General features: G+C 34.7%; 1 protein-coding gene across 2 annotated transcripts; it reads right to left on the bottom strand.

The window, feature by feature from the left end:
- Nucleotides 1–3,995: 3,995 nt before the first annotated feature.
- LOC111046114 lies at nucleotides 3,996–7,092 on the bottom strand. Of its 2 annotated transcripts, XM_022331611.2 has the most exons (3): nucleotides 6,584–7,092; nucleotides 4,753–5,008; nucleotides 3,996–4,322 (listed from the first exon to the last, which is right to left on the bottom strand). In XM_022331611.2, exons 2-3 carry the CDS (start codon nucleotides 4,939–4,941, stop codon nucleotides 4,041–4,043), a joined length of 471 nt encoding a protein of 156 aa, XP_022187303.1. In that variant the 5' UTR covers nucleotides 4,942–5,008; nucleotides 6,584–7,092; the 3' UTR covers nucleotides 3,996–4,040. The 2 variants fall into 2 exon arrangements, with proteins under 2 accessions (XP_022187303.1, XP_039275388.1); XM_039419454.1 differs by having other exon boundaries at nucleotides 4,753–7,092.
- Nucleotides 7,093–15,503: the final 8,411 nt, after the last annotated feature.

Here is a 15,503-nt window from a genome sequence, read left to right as displayed (position 1 = left end):
ACTGACTTTGTAGAATACCGGTATTTTATCAAAAATGGATCAAATTCTTCTTGACTGTGAATTTTTGCATACTAGAACTTCTAGAGAATGTAGGCTAATGATATAAACTATAAAATGCCTATAAAATGGAGTAGTGTTTTTCATTTTCCAATTCTCACTTCTCAAATTGATCTATTCGAATCGAATTGAAATATGAGGGAATGGTTCATTTCAATTTTTTTATCAAAAAACAAAGTATTTTTCAACCTCCAACTAAAATTATTCGGAAGCGGAGATAAACAGATTGTAGATGGAACAACATATATTTTATCAAAATGTAAATCCAAATATTACTGACAAGTGCATCAAGTAACTTTAAAGATTTTACAGAAATGTATAGTGGATGACATTTTAATGCACTTTCCGCAAGTTTTTACAATCATTATCAGAGAGATCTCTGATTGAAAGAAAATGTACTAGAACAAAAAGACGATGAATGTTCTAGAATCGGAAAGATAATATATAAAAACTGATAATAATAGTGAACGAGCGTTAGCAAAGTTCACACTTTTGACTTACAAAAGCCCGAAAGTCGTTTACTGTCTTTTAGTATGTTCGACAAGAGAGAATTGATCAATCAGCTTCAAATTTGCACTATGAGATGTTTTTTCCATGACTTTCTACATGTAACTTTGCAATAACATACGAAATAAAAAAAAAATGGTGTGAATTGATTGATAGTGCAACACTTTATTTCTTCTGATAATTTTATCAGCTACACATTATTTCACATTTAATATTCAACCACTCAAATTCAGTTTTCCCCACATTCTATTAATCGATTACTCTTGTAATTTTCATTCAAAGTCAACCTCCAAAAGCTCAGTTAAGCTGCTTTCACACCAAAGTTATAAACAAAATGTTAATAACTTAATCCTTATAGATTCTATTAGATTGAACATAACTTATCATACACATGATCAACATATATGTGTTTGTCAAGTTCCGTTCAATCTAAAAGAATCTATAAGGATTAAGTTATTAACATTTTGTTAATAACTTTGGTGTAAACCCAGTTTTAGTAACAAGTACAGTAACTATATTACCCAATGGGTAAACAGGAGCCTTTGGAAGCAGACATTGTATCACGGATACGCAACCAAATAGTTTACGGCAATTTGTGTATCATCAGGAGCTTCCTTTCAGCTTGACCAAAAAACCAACTAAAACCGAACTGAAAAACTCGGCTCATCCAGCAAGCAACAAACCACTTTCCGCGCGCAGCCAATGTTGACCCTTCTGTCCATCTGTCTTCTCTCTTCTGTCTCACTCTTTCTCTTACCAATTCCTATGCTCTCTCTCTCTCTCCCTCAACAGCGAATTGTCACAGCAAGAAGAGAGGAAACAAAGCCGTTCTCCATCTTCCGTTTCCCATCATTTGGGATTCGGCTGTAGTACAAGCTTGTAGTGCGTGTTGCCTATCTCTAAATGAATAGGCGAACTTGTTTTTGAGACCTCAACTCCTCTGTGGTTTCTCGACCGTTTTTGTTAGTTCAATCTCATTATGAAAGAACTCATCGAGTCTTACATTTTGGAAGACATCATCGTGGACAAGATGAATGAACGAGGAAAGTTTCAATTTTTGACTGCTATGATAGAGGATATGATAAAGAGGAAGATTAGATTAGATTAGATTAGATTTCTTTATTTATGTATGTTACAATATTTACTGGCTTATACACTAATTTTACATTGAATGACGGTAATGCTAGTTATTCAACGAATTCCACAAAGTATAAATAATTAATCAATGAGAATAAATATAGAAATGCAATTAGAATAACGATAATATAATAATGTGATGTAACTTCATAAATCGGCGGTGTTTCAACAAATAATTGTCGATTTTTTCAGAAGGATATAAAATATCCTTCCCATTAACACACGACCGGGAAGAGAGAGAGAGAGAGAGAAAGAGAGAGAGAAAAGAAGAAGAAGAAGGCGAAGAAGAAATAGGAGGAACAGGAGAATATGAAGAAGTCGAAGGAGAAGAAGAAAGACGAAAAGAAAAAGGAAAAATGAAAGAAGAAGAAGAAGAAGAAAGACAAAAATAAAAATAAAAAATGAAATAAGAAGAAGAAAAACTTTTTATAATTCTCAAACAGTACGTTAATTTTTTTTAAATATTTAATTGTTAAACAGTTATTTGAAAACATGACCGGCTGATTTGACTTTCTCGGTTACTGAGTAATCTGGCAGCACTGTAACCCTTAAGAACAATGCTGCAGTCTGAGGTTTGCACGGACTATAGATCTTTCCAAAGTAATGCATTAATGGAGTTCGTATGTTGTGGATTATTAATTATTGTGACTAGTGTCCAATTTTGATTGATATTTTGAACTGTACTTATAGTCCGGGTGCAAATGTCATGTAAATTGAATCATGAAAATGTCATGATTTCTCATTCCCTCACAACCTCTTTTCCATGTCGCTTCTTCTATAGATACCAATTTCACTTTTCTTCCACATCCATCTTCCTCTTCACCTCTCACCTCATGTTCGTCGATCCGCCTCTACTTCCTCTCAACCTTCTTTCTTCTATCTTTTTCTCTATTCATTTTTCGTTTTAATTCTTTGTAATCCCTCACCTTTGTACGTATATCCAACTATCCATGCATGTATCTTATTTCTCTCCTTTTATCTCAATATATATTCTTTCCAGCACACTTCTTCCTTTATTCTCTCAGCTCCTTTACTCTTCCCTTCATTAACTCTTTTTACTCTTCTCTCAATTATTCTCCTTCGTTCCCCACTCTTCACCCTGAACCCTTTTCTCAACCCGAGACTCGAAAGCACCCGAAATTGCAAACCATCTGATGGTACTCTACATCTTCCATCACTGGTCATAAAAAGCGCTCACCGAAATCCCTCTGTGTATCACATCATAATCCCACCCTTTACTAAACTCTTTCGTCTCTTCCTTTTGATACCTTCCTTCCTCATATTTCGTCCCTCCTTTTGATTTCCACTTCATTCTTCCACTCACACCTCCCTTTTCTACACTGGCAGCTAATTTTACATTTCAGTTTCTAACTTGGCAACAAGGCTGAAGATTTATTGCTGCTATACTAAAATTCAATTTCTGTCAGCATTCCTCATGAATATCATAATTCGAGTCTCATTCAAGTAATTCTGTCAGTTTTGCGTGTTTCCCGCTACAGTTCTGTCCCAATATCAATCAGCGTTATTCTACTTTGTACGCATATTTTAATTCTTCATAATGGCAAGGAAAGTTGTGTGAGTGCCCCACACCAGATTTTTTTTCAAATTGTGTGCATGTGAGTACTTTCAAGTGGTCAGGTGTGGAGCTATATTATTTGATAGACGTTAAGTGCCAGTTTCTTTGTGATTTGTAGAATTAGTATGACTGTACAACGGAATTCTAAGTTTGTGTCTACATATTGTATTCAAGCTATGGAAGCTATTAGAATCATACTTATTCGAATTAAATACTTGATTTATACTTATTCAATAAAAATAGGTACAGCTAAGGATCTAAGAGTTGGAGGTGATGCAATGGGATAAATATAAATACCTGGGCAACGTGATATCATCAGAGAGCAATTCCAAAAGAGAAATCACGAGTAGAATTGGACAGGCCAGGCAGGCAACACAAACATTGAATTACATATTTTGGTCCAAAAATATTACAAACCTTACACCAATTAGAATTTATCATTTCATTGTACAGAGTATCTAAGACTCTGAAACTTGGGAATCAACAAAACGAGACTCTCAAAGAATAAATGCTTTGGAAATGGATTTCTCGCGCCGAAGTTGTTGTGTTTCAAGGATGGATCGAGTGAGGAATACGGAGATAAGGAGATAAGAAGGAGAGGTAGACCGCCTGAAATGTGAAACAAACACATGTATGATGAATAGAAATCTGGTCAAGGGAGGCTAGAATAATCGGAATAAATAGCAGATGGGCTGGAGCTGAAGAATAAACTCGTATATATGTATATATAGAATAAATTTTATTTTCATTTTCATTTTTATCATTATTGGAACACCCTGCAGTATCCCGTCAAGGGGCTCCTACATACGGGGCAAATAATGGGTTGCGGCAGAACACCCCTGTAGTTGACTGTGCGGCGATGAACCAGCACACAGGTGCCACACAGTACAAAATGCCCACAAGGCTGCGTCATATAGGAGCGCTTGTGGACCGCGCAGGCGACGCATACCAAGTCGCCTTCACCTGCGACGGCATCATCCGCGTTAACTGCCACTCTAGCCAGGTACGCCATCTGCCTCTGGCTCAGTTGTTCGGCCTCGGCTTGCTGCAAACATATTTGACGGTAAAGCAAATGACATTTAATCAGGTTAGCATGATTTCAATTAAACTCTAATAAGTGATAAAAACATCCATTCACTGGACCCCATTTGTATTCTTTAAATGCAACTTATATTATGATCGTAAAGAGATCTATCGTAAAGACTATGCCACAATTATTTTGTAATTGCATGATAGAATCAAAATTCAAATCTTGAAATATGATTTTTAATCTAATAACAAATTTAATTTTGGATTTCTATTTGAAAATCAATTAACAAAACTGAAATGAAACAAAAACACATTAATCTTACTCGCAATCTATATTTAACTCGCAATCTTCACTAGAGTACCGTTCGGTATTCTACATGTCTATAAGCGAGTATTATATATCTGGTTGCTTATATTTTATTGTTACTAGAGAATAGTATACTCACGTCTGCGGGCCATGGGTTGTTCATGAAATCAAGGTTTCCTTCTCCACCTCTCTCGCCAATTGCTCGACCACCTCTTCCTCGTCCTTCACCCCTCCTTGCACAACCTCTCATTCGCAGGTGCAGCCACTCTTCTCTCTGGAGTATGGCTGAAAAATCAGCCAGAGAGTGCGGCATTGGCGGCAATCCCATTTGCCGATGCCGGTAAATAGAGCTGCGGATGCTAGGATATCCCAGCCTAACTGCAGCTCTAGGATATCTGAAAGGGAACAAAAGTTTATAGAAAGGTTTTAAGAAGTATAGAGAAAACAAAATGAACCACGACGACACATGTAGCCTACGATTCATTTATAATTACTAAAAATGCACAACATTCAACTCAATTTACTGAGTTACTGGACTCTACTGTTTGACCTAATCTAGCCTATTTTATTACTATACGGTGTCCCACCAAGGTTGTATCAGCGGTTAACCATAGATTCAAAATAACTTCAGTATGAAAATCAATGGATTTTATGTAAGATTTTCCAATAAAATGCATCTATCGAGAACAAATTGATTGGGCACTGCTGCTTCAATCAGAGCTATTCCTGGAAGTATAGATAATTTTTATTTTTCTTAAAACAAAACTGTTATAACGGCAGTTGCTTCCATCCATAATTTTGATCCTATTCTGTCAAGACTAATTTTGTTTGTATATCCGACAGATCGCCAAAACTGCTTAAACAATTTCGATGAAATTTTCAATAATTCAGTTTGATATATAAAGGGTATTTTTGAAGCTTCGGAAGTGTCCGTTGTGGAATCTGTTTGCAGAGAATGAGGAAATTCGGTCAAAATTCAACTTGGGCGAAAAAAAGGGGTTATTCATTAAAACGGCTGAATAGCTGTTGTTGCTTTACCTAATGTAAAAATATCTTCCATAGAAGTAAGGCACTTTTCCCATGAATCAATCATTCTCAAACATTGACTGTTTTATCAAAGAAAATAGAAAGTAGCTTTCGATAAAAATATTGTAGAATATGCATAACAGTTGGTTGACTGTCAGTATTCCTCATTAACCCTCCAGTAGGCGGCGCGCGGGGTACAGGTGCACCCCACACAATTTTGTTTACTCAGTAACTTTCTCATCCTGTTACCAGGGGAGGGTGGGCATTACAGTACCTTCAAACCAAATCTTCAGTTACAAGATACAAGCGACTCGAAATGTTAACAGGAATTGATAGCTGAGTTATTATAGTTTGAATTGCTCTGGGGTACAAGTGTACCCCGCGCGCCTACTCGTGTTTTGCTTTGGCAAAACGAATTATATGTGTGATGCACTTTTCCAAGAACTGTGTCACGAAGAGTCATCAGATGAGAACTGAATTTTTGTGGAGAATGACAATGATGGTGATGGAGAAGATATTGTCGTATAAGATATCCAAGATTTTAATGCTGGAGAAGTACTTCAACAACCTTATGATAAGATTTCGGACATTGTTGATGGGGATGATGATGACGTTCCTTTTGCATATTCATACTTGGTGAGAGATAAGGACAGAAATTTAATGAAATGGAGCGATAAAATCCACTTCCAAAAAAATGTGGTCACATTTCCTGGACCTAAAAGAGAGGATAGGGATGCGGTTTCCAAAATTGAATTTTTCAATTTATTCATGTATGAGAAATCGATCCGACTGGTAGTAACTTTAACTGACATTTATATGAAGCTATCATCTTGATCAAGGAGGTACTTGTATGAGTACCCGCTGAAGAATGAATATAATAAAACTTTTAAAACTATTTTGAATAATATTATATCATACAAAAAATGGATTCTCAAAACACATACCTTTGGCAGACTGCATCGAATATCTCCCTCGGGTTGAGTCGGCTGTTCAGGGCTTCAGCCTTGATTTCGACGCGTAGCCTTCTCAGTTCGATATCAACTTCATCCGGGGGGTGGTTGTGTATTGAAGGATGAAATTAATTGCCGTCCTGGTACGTCCCACGGCTAGGACACACGGTGTTCGAACATCTCAAATATTTCACTCCGTGTTTTGTTGTATTACATTTGTATAGATAATTTTCTTTGGTATACAATACTCCAGTTCCGCACGGGATTGTATCCATATTTGACTAAAAGCAACGTTTTAAGAACGAAATGAGAAGTAAGAACACGTACCGACTCCTTCGAGTGCTAGGCGATGACTGAGTATTTAGTAAAACAACCAAATTAATATCGGTTGGATTTTCAACTAATTTCTATTAGCCTTAGTGCTGCAGTAAATATTTTCCACAGAAAAAACTATATAAATGAAATGTAAACATGAAATGAGCTATATATTGAATATAAACATGCCTTCGAGCGGAAATATACATTCCGAAGTATGCATTCACTAGACATAAGGGCAAAGACCTTAAAGACACCAAACTCTCTATAATTTCACATCGACTTTTATTTCTCAGTGAATAGAATATATATATGTTTAGCGAATCCAATTATACAATGCTTATTTTAGCTAACACTAAAGTCAAGAAACAGTTCTTCATTAAACAATACATCAATAGCTTTTTATTATTATTGCCACTGCCCATTATTTGAAATGGTGGTAGTGAATGAGAAATGTCAACAAAGCCATGAAGGAAAATCAAGTTTATGTTCTATTAACGCACAATAAAATTAATATGTAAGAGAAGAAGAAGGAGAAGAGCAAGGAGAAGAAGAAGGAGAAGAAGAAGAAGAAGATGATGAAGAAGAAGAAGAAGATGATGAAGAAGAAGAAGAAGAGAATAAAGGAGAAGAAACTTCGTTACATTTTTCTTCATAGTCTATTTTTCTATCTATTCGCAGTATTGCGAATGAGAAGAAGAAGAAGAAAGAGAAGAAGGAGAAGAATGATAAGATTGATTGAGTACTTTATTTATGTAGATTAAAATATATACTGGCTTATGCACTTACATACAGTAGCTTACAATACAGAAAAATTATAGATGAAATTACATAATATAGACTAAGAAAATAATTATTTAATTGTATATGATATGAAAAAAGCAATTTGTAATAACTATAGATAATAATTATATTGTCATGCATCTACAGGGAGGGAGAATGAGAGAGAAGGAGGATGAAGTAGAAGGGTAAATGATAAGAGGGAGAAGAAGGAGAAGGATAAGGAGAAAAAGGAGAAGGAGAAGGAGGAGGAGGAGGAAAAAGAAGAAGTAAGAGATGAGGGAGAATAAGGAGAAGGAGAAGAAGAAGGAGAATTAGCATATCAAGCTAATTATTTGAAGTTTTGGCTATGCTTCCCAATCTCTGTTAATTGTATTCTTTCTTCTTTGCATTTTTATTTTCTTTCAGAATGTATTGAAGTTTCTGTATTGATGTGAATAAAAAGCATAATGTTAACAAATCTTTACCCAATTTTTCTCTGAAAAATGCAGGTGGATGGAATTTCGTACAAATTATTTGAAGTTTGAAGACATTCTAGAAGAACAATAAAAGGAATAGAAGTAATTATATTCAGTTTTGTCCTATTCCCTCATTACATTCATTTTCGCAATTATTGCGAATGGATAGAGAATTGAAATAGGAATAAATTCCTCTCAATAGCTTAATATTTCAAGTTCTGAGAGTTTATTGAATTTAATCATTCTTTTACATTTTGGGTTTTTATCAAATCAAATTCAAAATTTCTAGTTTAAGTGAATTCAAATCAAGTGGATAGCACAACCTATATTTCTATACATTCATAACTCTACCTTCATTGTATTATCATTCATCCCATCATCATCACCTAGGCTTAAAATACTTCTAGAAAGTCGCCTTTGTAAAATAATGAATAATTAATGAAGATAAATGTTATGAGGTTTCTTATTCTTCATTCTTTTCTTCTTCTTTTTCATTTTGTTCTTCTTCTTCTTCTCTTTCTCCTTCTTATCTTTCCTCTCCTTCTCCTTATTCTCCTTTTTCTCCTTTCTCCTTTTTTATCAAGATCCTCCTATATTGCAAATCACATCTAAATCGTTGGAGCCTTTTTCGAGGTCCGTTAAATTATAAATAAGTACATACACATACATAAATATTACTCGCTTAATATGACAGGATAACTCGTGAAGGTAATTATTGCTAATTACCGAGCGAAGTGAGGTCTAAAATTCAAGTCGACGAGAGCCTATATTTAAACTCATCTGTTCCATAAATTCTATACATATACGAATGCAATTCTAATTCATTTTTCATAGCTGCAAGTTCAGTAGTATACCATGCATTATTATTTTTAACATTACGCACACGAGAATTGACTTTAGACTCATGCGTGGGAATATTAGATTCGAATAGACTCAAAACAACATTGAAAAATTTATCAAAGACTTCATCAGCTGAGCAATGTTTATTATTATTGAGCAAACTTTCCCAGTCATAACTTTTGAGAGAATTTTTAAAATTGAGAAATTTATTTTTTGTCATTGGTCTTGTGATGACAAACTTGGGCTCTCCATACTCACTACTTGGTAACATTGAGCTAGCTCTATTCATTTTCAAGCAAACTGAGTCATGATCCGAAAAAGCAAAAGGAGTTACGTCCGAGCAAAATATATTCCTATCTACATATTTGTAAATATATTGTCAAGACAGGCAGGCTTTCTAGTTGCCTTAGAGTTGGTAAAATTATAATTGAATTGTCATATTCATCATAAATCAGCTTGACAAGTGATTATACAGATGTGTGGAGAAGCCAGTCTATTGCTGTATTTCCATAAGGTCTATAGTTTCAATCAGGTACTTGTGGATGAGAATACTGCGTGAGGTCTACTGTTCACAGAACTACTAGTAATAATTATTTATTAATCCATTTTACAGACCTATGTTTTTGAAATTGTCGACAGAGCGGCTACCGAAGAACGGAAAGATGATCATGATTCAAGATCATATTATTGTGACAATATGATTGAGGATCTGAAGTCACCAGCTGTATAATAAACACGTCACCCTGTGATAAATTGTGTACTGGTATTAAAACGGTAGTTTGGAGTTGAAGTTAGTGTAGTTGATTGGTACCAGCTGTAGATAATCGTTCCTTAGGAGACCTATACAAATAATAACTGGAAAATGTTGGGAAAAAAATATTCACCTCATGAAAGAGAGTTGTTCATATTGCATTCATTAATTACTGAAGAATGAAAGAATAATTTAAAAATTTTTGAATGTAGCTTAGCTTATATTCATTCTAAAATGGAAGATGGAAAGAATATATGGAATTCTGTGTGATTCATCGTACATCGCGTATTTCCTAGACCATCTATTGACAATCAACAACTATGAAAATATTAAATTCATTTCTGAAACACTGATTTAACCTATCCATTTTTATTATTTTTTCAATTCAACACTCAAAAATAATAATTTAATCATCAATTGATCAATTCATCAATTTGATCATCAATTAATCGTGGTAATATATTTTCATGAAATTTGACAGGTGTGTTCTTTTTTAAATTGCGCGTCGACGTATATATACACGGTTTTTGGAAATTTTGCATTTCGAGGATAATATTATAATGGGAAAAGAAGCCTCCTTCATACGCCAATATTTTAGTAAAAATCAGACTATAGAATTATTCATCAGAAATCAGGTGTCGAGTGGATTATAATATTATTGTATGCATTTACGCTTGCATCAATATCTCAATGTAACTTGGTGAAAAAACAGCTGTTGTGTGGACTATTAATTATTGCATGTAGTGAGGCATGCAATAATTGATAACTTGAAGTAGCATTGTATTTTCTCCCGACTTTTCTCTGTTTCCAACTCGGTAAGCTTCTGATGATAGAAGCATAGCTGTTTAGATCAAATTATTGGCATTGTCGATACAACAACCCAAGCCATTAGTCGTTTATTCACTTATATCTCGCCTACACGACAGGACAGGACAGAATTTACTCTGATGGACAGTATCAGAGGAGACTGTGGTTTATAACTGCACGAGGTCTACTGTTCACAGAACTACTAGTCCAATAGATTTCAAGAAGAGGAACGAAAGTATGGAGGAACGAATGGTCCTACCCATTGAATTTCCTTCTATTTCTACAGGAATATGGAGAAGTAGAAGCAAAATCAGAGAAGAAAAGAAAAGAAAATAGAATAGGAGAAAAAGAATAAAGGGGGAAGAAGAGAACAGAAGAAAAAAAATAAGGGATGGGAGGATAAGAGAGTATAAAAAAGAGAATAGAGAAGTGGCACGTCTACTGTACTTTCTACCGTTTGCGACAAACTAGAGGAGTTTTCGGTCGTTTGGGAAACTGATCACTTTCTGTCATTTGGGACTCTCACCACTTTCTGTCATTTGGGACTCTCACCACTTTCTGTCGTTTGGGACAAAACACGTTTTCTGTCGATTGGGAAAATTCTTAAAAGTTTTCTGTCATTTGGGATTCGGCTGAATGAGAAAGTTCCAGTTTCAATTCTGCCATTTGGGAAAAAAGTAGTTTTCGGCCGTTTGGGAAAATATAGCGTTTCGGTCGTTTGGGATTCTGTCAATTGGCATGCCACCATGAGAACTAGGAAGATGAAAGACATGAACAAGAAGAACAGGAACGAGAAGAACAAGGAGAACAAGGACAAGAAGAAATACAAAAAAGACAAGGACAATAAAATAAAGAAGAAGAAGAAGAAGAAGAAGAAGAAGAAGAAGAAGAAGAAGAAGAAGAAGAAGAAGAAGAAGAAGAAGAAGAGAAGAAGAAGAAGAGAAGAAGAAGAAGAAGAAGAGAAGAAGAAGAAGAAGAAGAGAAGAAGAAGAAGAGAAGAAGAAGAAGAAGAAGAGAAGAAGAAGAAGAAGAAGAGAAGAAGAAGAAGAGAAGAAGAAGAAGAAGAAGAGAAGAAGAAGAAGAAGAAGAAGAAGAAGAAGAGAAGAAGAAGAAGAAGAAGAAGAGAAGAAGAAGAAGAAGAAGAAGAAGAAGAAGAGAAGAAGAAGAAGAAGAGAAGAAGAAGAAGAAGAAGAAGAGAAGAAGAAGAAGAAGAAGAAGAAGAAGAGAAGAAGAAGAAGAAGAAGAAGAAGAAGAAGAGAAGAAGAAGAAGAGAAGAAGAAGAAGAGAAGAAGAAGAAGAAGAAGAAGAGAAGAAGAAGAAGAAGAAGAAGAAGAGAAGAAGAAGAAGAAGAAGAGAAGAAGAAGAAGAGAAGAAGAAGAAGAAGAGAAGAAGAAGAAGAAGAGAAGAAGAAGAAGAAGAAGAGAAGAAGAAGAAGAGAAGAAGAAGAAGAGAAGAAGAAGAAGAAGAAGAAGAAGAAGAAGAAGAGAAGAAGAAGAAGAAGAAGAGAAGAAGAAGAAGAAGAGAAGAAGAAGAAGAGAAGAAGAAGAAGAAGAGAAGAAGAAGAAGAGAAGAAGAAGAAGAGAAGAAGAAGAAGAAGAGAAGAAGAAGAAGAAGAAGAAGAGAAGAAGAAGAAGAAGAAGAGAAGAAGAAGAAGAGAAGAAGAAGAAGAAGAAGAAGAAGAAGAGAAGAAGAAGAAGAAGAAGAGAAGAAGAAGAAGAGAAGAAGAAGAAGAAGAAGAAGAAGAAGAAGAGAAGAAGAAGAAGAGAAGAAGAAGAAGAAGAGAAGAAGAAGAAGAAGAGAAGAAGAAGAAGAAGAAGAAGAAGAGAAGAAGAAGAAGAGAAGAAGAAGAAGAAGAAGAGAAGAAGAAGAAGAAGAGAAGAAGAAGAAGAAGAGAAGAAGAAGAAGAGAAGAAGAAGAAGAGAAGAAGAAGAAGAAGAAGAAGAAGAAGAAGAAGAAGAAGAAGAAGAGAAGAAGAAGAAGAGAAGAAGAAGAAGAAGAAGAGAAGAAGAAGAAGAAGAAGAAGAAGAAGAGAAGAAGAAGAAGAGAAGAAGAAGAAGAAGAAGAAGAAGAAGAAGAAGAAGAAGAAGAAGAAGAAGAAGAAGAGAAGAAGAAGAAGAAGAAGAGAAGAAGAAGAAGAGAAGAAGAAGAAGAGAAGAAGAAGAAGAAGAGAAGAAGAAGAAGAAGAGAAGAAGAAGAAGAGAAGAAGAAGAAGAGAAGAAGAAGAAGAAGAGAAGAAGAAGAAGAAGAGAAGAAGAAGAAGAAGAAGAGAAGAAGAAGAAGAAGAAGAGAAGAAGAAGAAGAAGAGAAGAAGAAGAAGAGAAGAAGAAGAAGAAGAAGAAGAGAAGAAGAAGAAGAAGAAGAGAAGAAGAAGAAGAAGAGAAGAAGAAGAAGAAGAAGAAGAAGAGAAGAAGAAGAAGAGAAGAAGAAGAAGAAGAAGAAGAGAAGAAGAAGAAGAAGAAGAAGAAGAAGAAGAAGAAGAAGAGAAGAAGAAGAAGAAGAAGAGAAGAAGAAGAAGAAGAGAAGAAGAAGAAGAGAAGAAGAAGAAGAGAAGAAGAAGAAGAGAAGAAGAAGAAGAGAAGAAGAAGAAGAAGAAGAAGAAGAAGAAGAGAAGAAGAAGAAGAAGAGAAGAAGAAGAAGAAGAAGAGAAGAAGAAGAAGAAGAAGAGAAGAAGAAGAAGAGAAGAAGAAGAAGAGAAGAAGAAGAAGAAGAAGAGAAGAAGAAGAAGAAGAGAAGAAGAAGAAGAAGAAGAAGAAGAGAAGAAGAAGAAGAAGAAGAAGAGAAGAAGAAGAAGAAGAAGAAGAAGAAGAAGAGAAGAAGAAGAAGAGAAGAAGAAGAAGAGAAGAAGAAGAAAAGTGGACATGACTCTCACAAAAAAGTTGTCAAAGCCAAATTCTTCATTTCTGACCATCACCATACACAAAAATCTTGTTTTTTTTTTCTATTGCTAGATCTTTTTTATTCTTCACCTTCTTCTTTTTATTATTTTGCGTCTCTTTCTTCTTCTTCTTCTTCTTCTTCTTCTTCTTCTTCTTCTTCTTCTTCTTCTTCTTCTTCTTCTTCTTCTTCTTCTTCTTCTTCTTCTTCTTCTTCTTCTTCTTCTTCTTCTTCTTCTTCTTCTTCTTCTTCTTCTTCTTCTTCTTCTTCTTCTTCTTCTTCTTCTTCTTCTTCTTCTTCTTCTTCTTCTTCTTCTTCTTCTTCTTCTTCTTCTTCTTCTTCTTCTTCTTCTTCTTCTTCTTCTTCTTCTTCTTCTTCTTCTTCTTCTTCTTCTTCTTCTTCTTCTTCTTCTTCTTCTTCTTCTTCTTCTTCTTCTTCTTCTTCTTCTTCTTCTTCTTCTTCTTCTTCTTCTTCTTCTTCTTCTTCTTCTTCTTCTTCTTCTTCTTCTTCTTCTTCTTCTTCTTCTTCTTCTTCTTCTTCTTCTTCTTCTTCTTCTTCTTCTTCTTCTTCTTCTTCTTCTTCTTCTTCTTCTTCTTCTTCTTCTTCTTCTTCTTCTTCTTCTTCTTCTTCTTCTTCTTCTTCTTCTTCTTCTTCTTCTTCTTCTTCTTCTTCTTCTTCTTCTTCTTCTTCTTCTTCTTCTTCTTCTTCTTCTTCTTCTTCTTCTTCTTCTTCTTCTTCTTCTTCTTCTTCTTCTTCTTCTTCTTCTTCTTCTTCTTCTTCTTCTTCTTCTTCTTCTTCTTCTTCTTCTTCTTCTTCTTCTTCTTCTTCTTCTTCTTCTTCTTCTTCTTCTTCTTCTTCTTCTTCTTCTTCTTCTTCTTCTTCTTCTTCTTCTTCTTCTTCTTCTTCTTCTTCTTCTTCTTCTTCTTCTTCTTCTTCTTCTTCTTCTTCTTCTTCTTCTTCTTCTTCTTCTTCTTCTTCTTCTTCTTCTTCTTCTTCTTCTTCTTCTTCTTCTTCTTCTTCTTCTTCTTCTTCTTCTTCTTCTTCTTCTTCTTCTTCTTCTTCTTCTTCTTCTTCTTCTTCTTCTTCTTCTTCTTCTTCTTCTTCTTCTTCTTCTTCTTCTTCTTCTTCTTCTTCTTCTTCTTCTTCTTCTTCTTCTTCTTCTTCTTCTTCTTCTTCTTCTTCTTCTTCTTCTTCTTCTTCTTCTTCTTCTTCTTCTTCTTCTTCTTCTTCTTCTTCTTCTTCTTCTTCTTCTTCTTCTTCTTCTTCTTCTTCTTCTTCTTCTTCTTCTTCTTCTTCTTCTTCTTCTTCTTCTTCTTCTTCTTCTTCTTCTTCTTCTTCTTCTTCTTCTTCTTCTTCTTCTTCTTCTTCTTCTTCTTCTTCTTCTTCTTCTTCTTCTTCTTCTTCTTCTTCTTCTTCTTCTTCTTCTTCTTCTTCTTCTTCTTCTTCTTCTTCTTCTTCTTCTTCTTCTTCTTCTTCTTCTTCTTCTTCTTCTTCTTCTTCTTCTTCTTCTTCTTCTTCTTCTTCTTCTTCTTCTTCTTCTTCTTCTTCTTCTTCTTCTTCTTCTTCTTCTTCTTCTTCTTCTTCTTCTTCTTCTTCTTCTTCTTCTTCTTCTTCTTCTTCTTCTTCTTCTTCTTCTTCTTCTTCTTCTTCTTCTTCTTCTTCTTCTTCTTCTTCTTCTTCTTCTTCTTCTTCTTCTTCTTCTTCTTCTTCTTCTTCTTCTTCTTCTTCTTCTTCTTCTTCTTCTTCTTCTTCTTCTTCTTCTTCTTCTTCTTCTTCTTCTTCTTCTTCTTCTTCTTCTTCTTCTTCTTCTTCTTCTTCTTCTTCTTCTTCTTCTTCTTCTTCTTCTTCTTCTTCTTCTTCTTCTTCTTCTTCTTCTTCTTCTTCTTCTTCTTCTTCTTCTTCTTCTTCTTCTTCTTCTTCTTCTTCTTCTTCTTCTTCTTCTTCTTCTTCTTCTTCTTCTTCTTCTTCTTCTTCTTCTTCTTCTTCTTCTTCTTCTTCTTCTTCTTCTTCTTCTTCTTCTTCTTCTTCTTCTTCTTCTTCTTCTTCTTCTTCTTCTTCTTCTTCTTCTTCTTCTTCTTCTTCTTCTTCT

The sequence above is a fragment of the Nilaparvata lugens genome, chromosome 1 (genome assembly GCF_014356525.2).
Source record: "Nilaparvata lugens isolate BPH chromosome 1, ASM1435652v1, whole genome shotgun sequence".
Lineage (NCBI taxonomy): Eukaryota > Metazoa > Arthropoda > Insecta > Hemiptera > Delphacidae > Nilaparvata > Nilaparvata lugens.
Note: the sequence above shows the minus strand (reverse complement) of the source record. Positions and strands in the feature narration are given on the sequence as shown.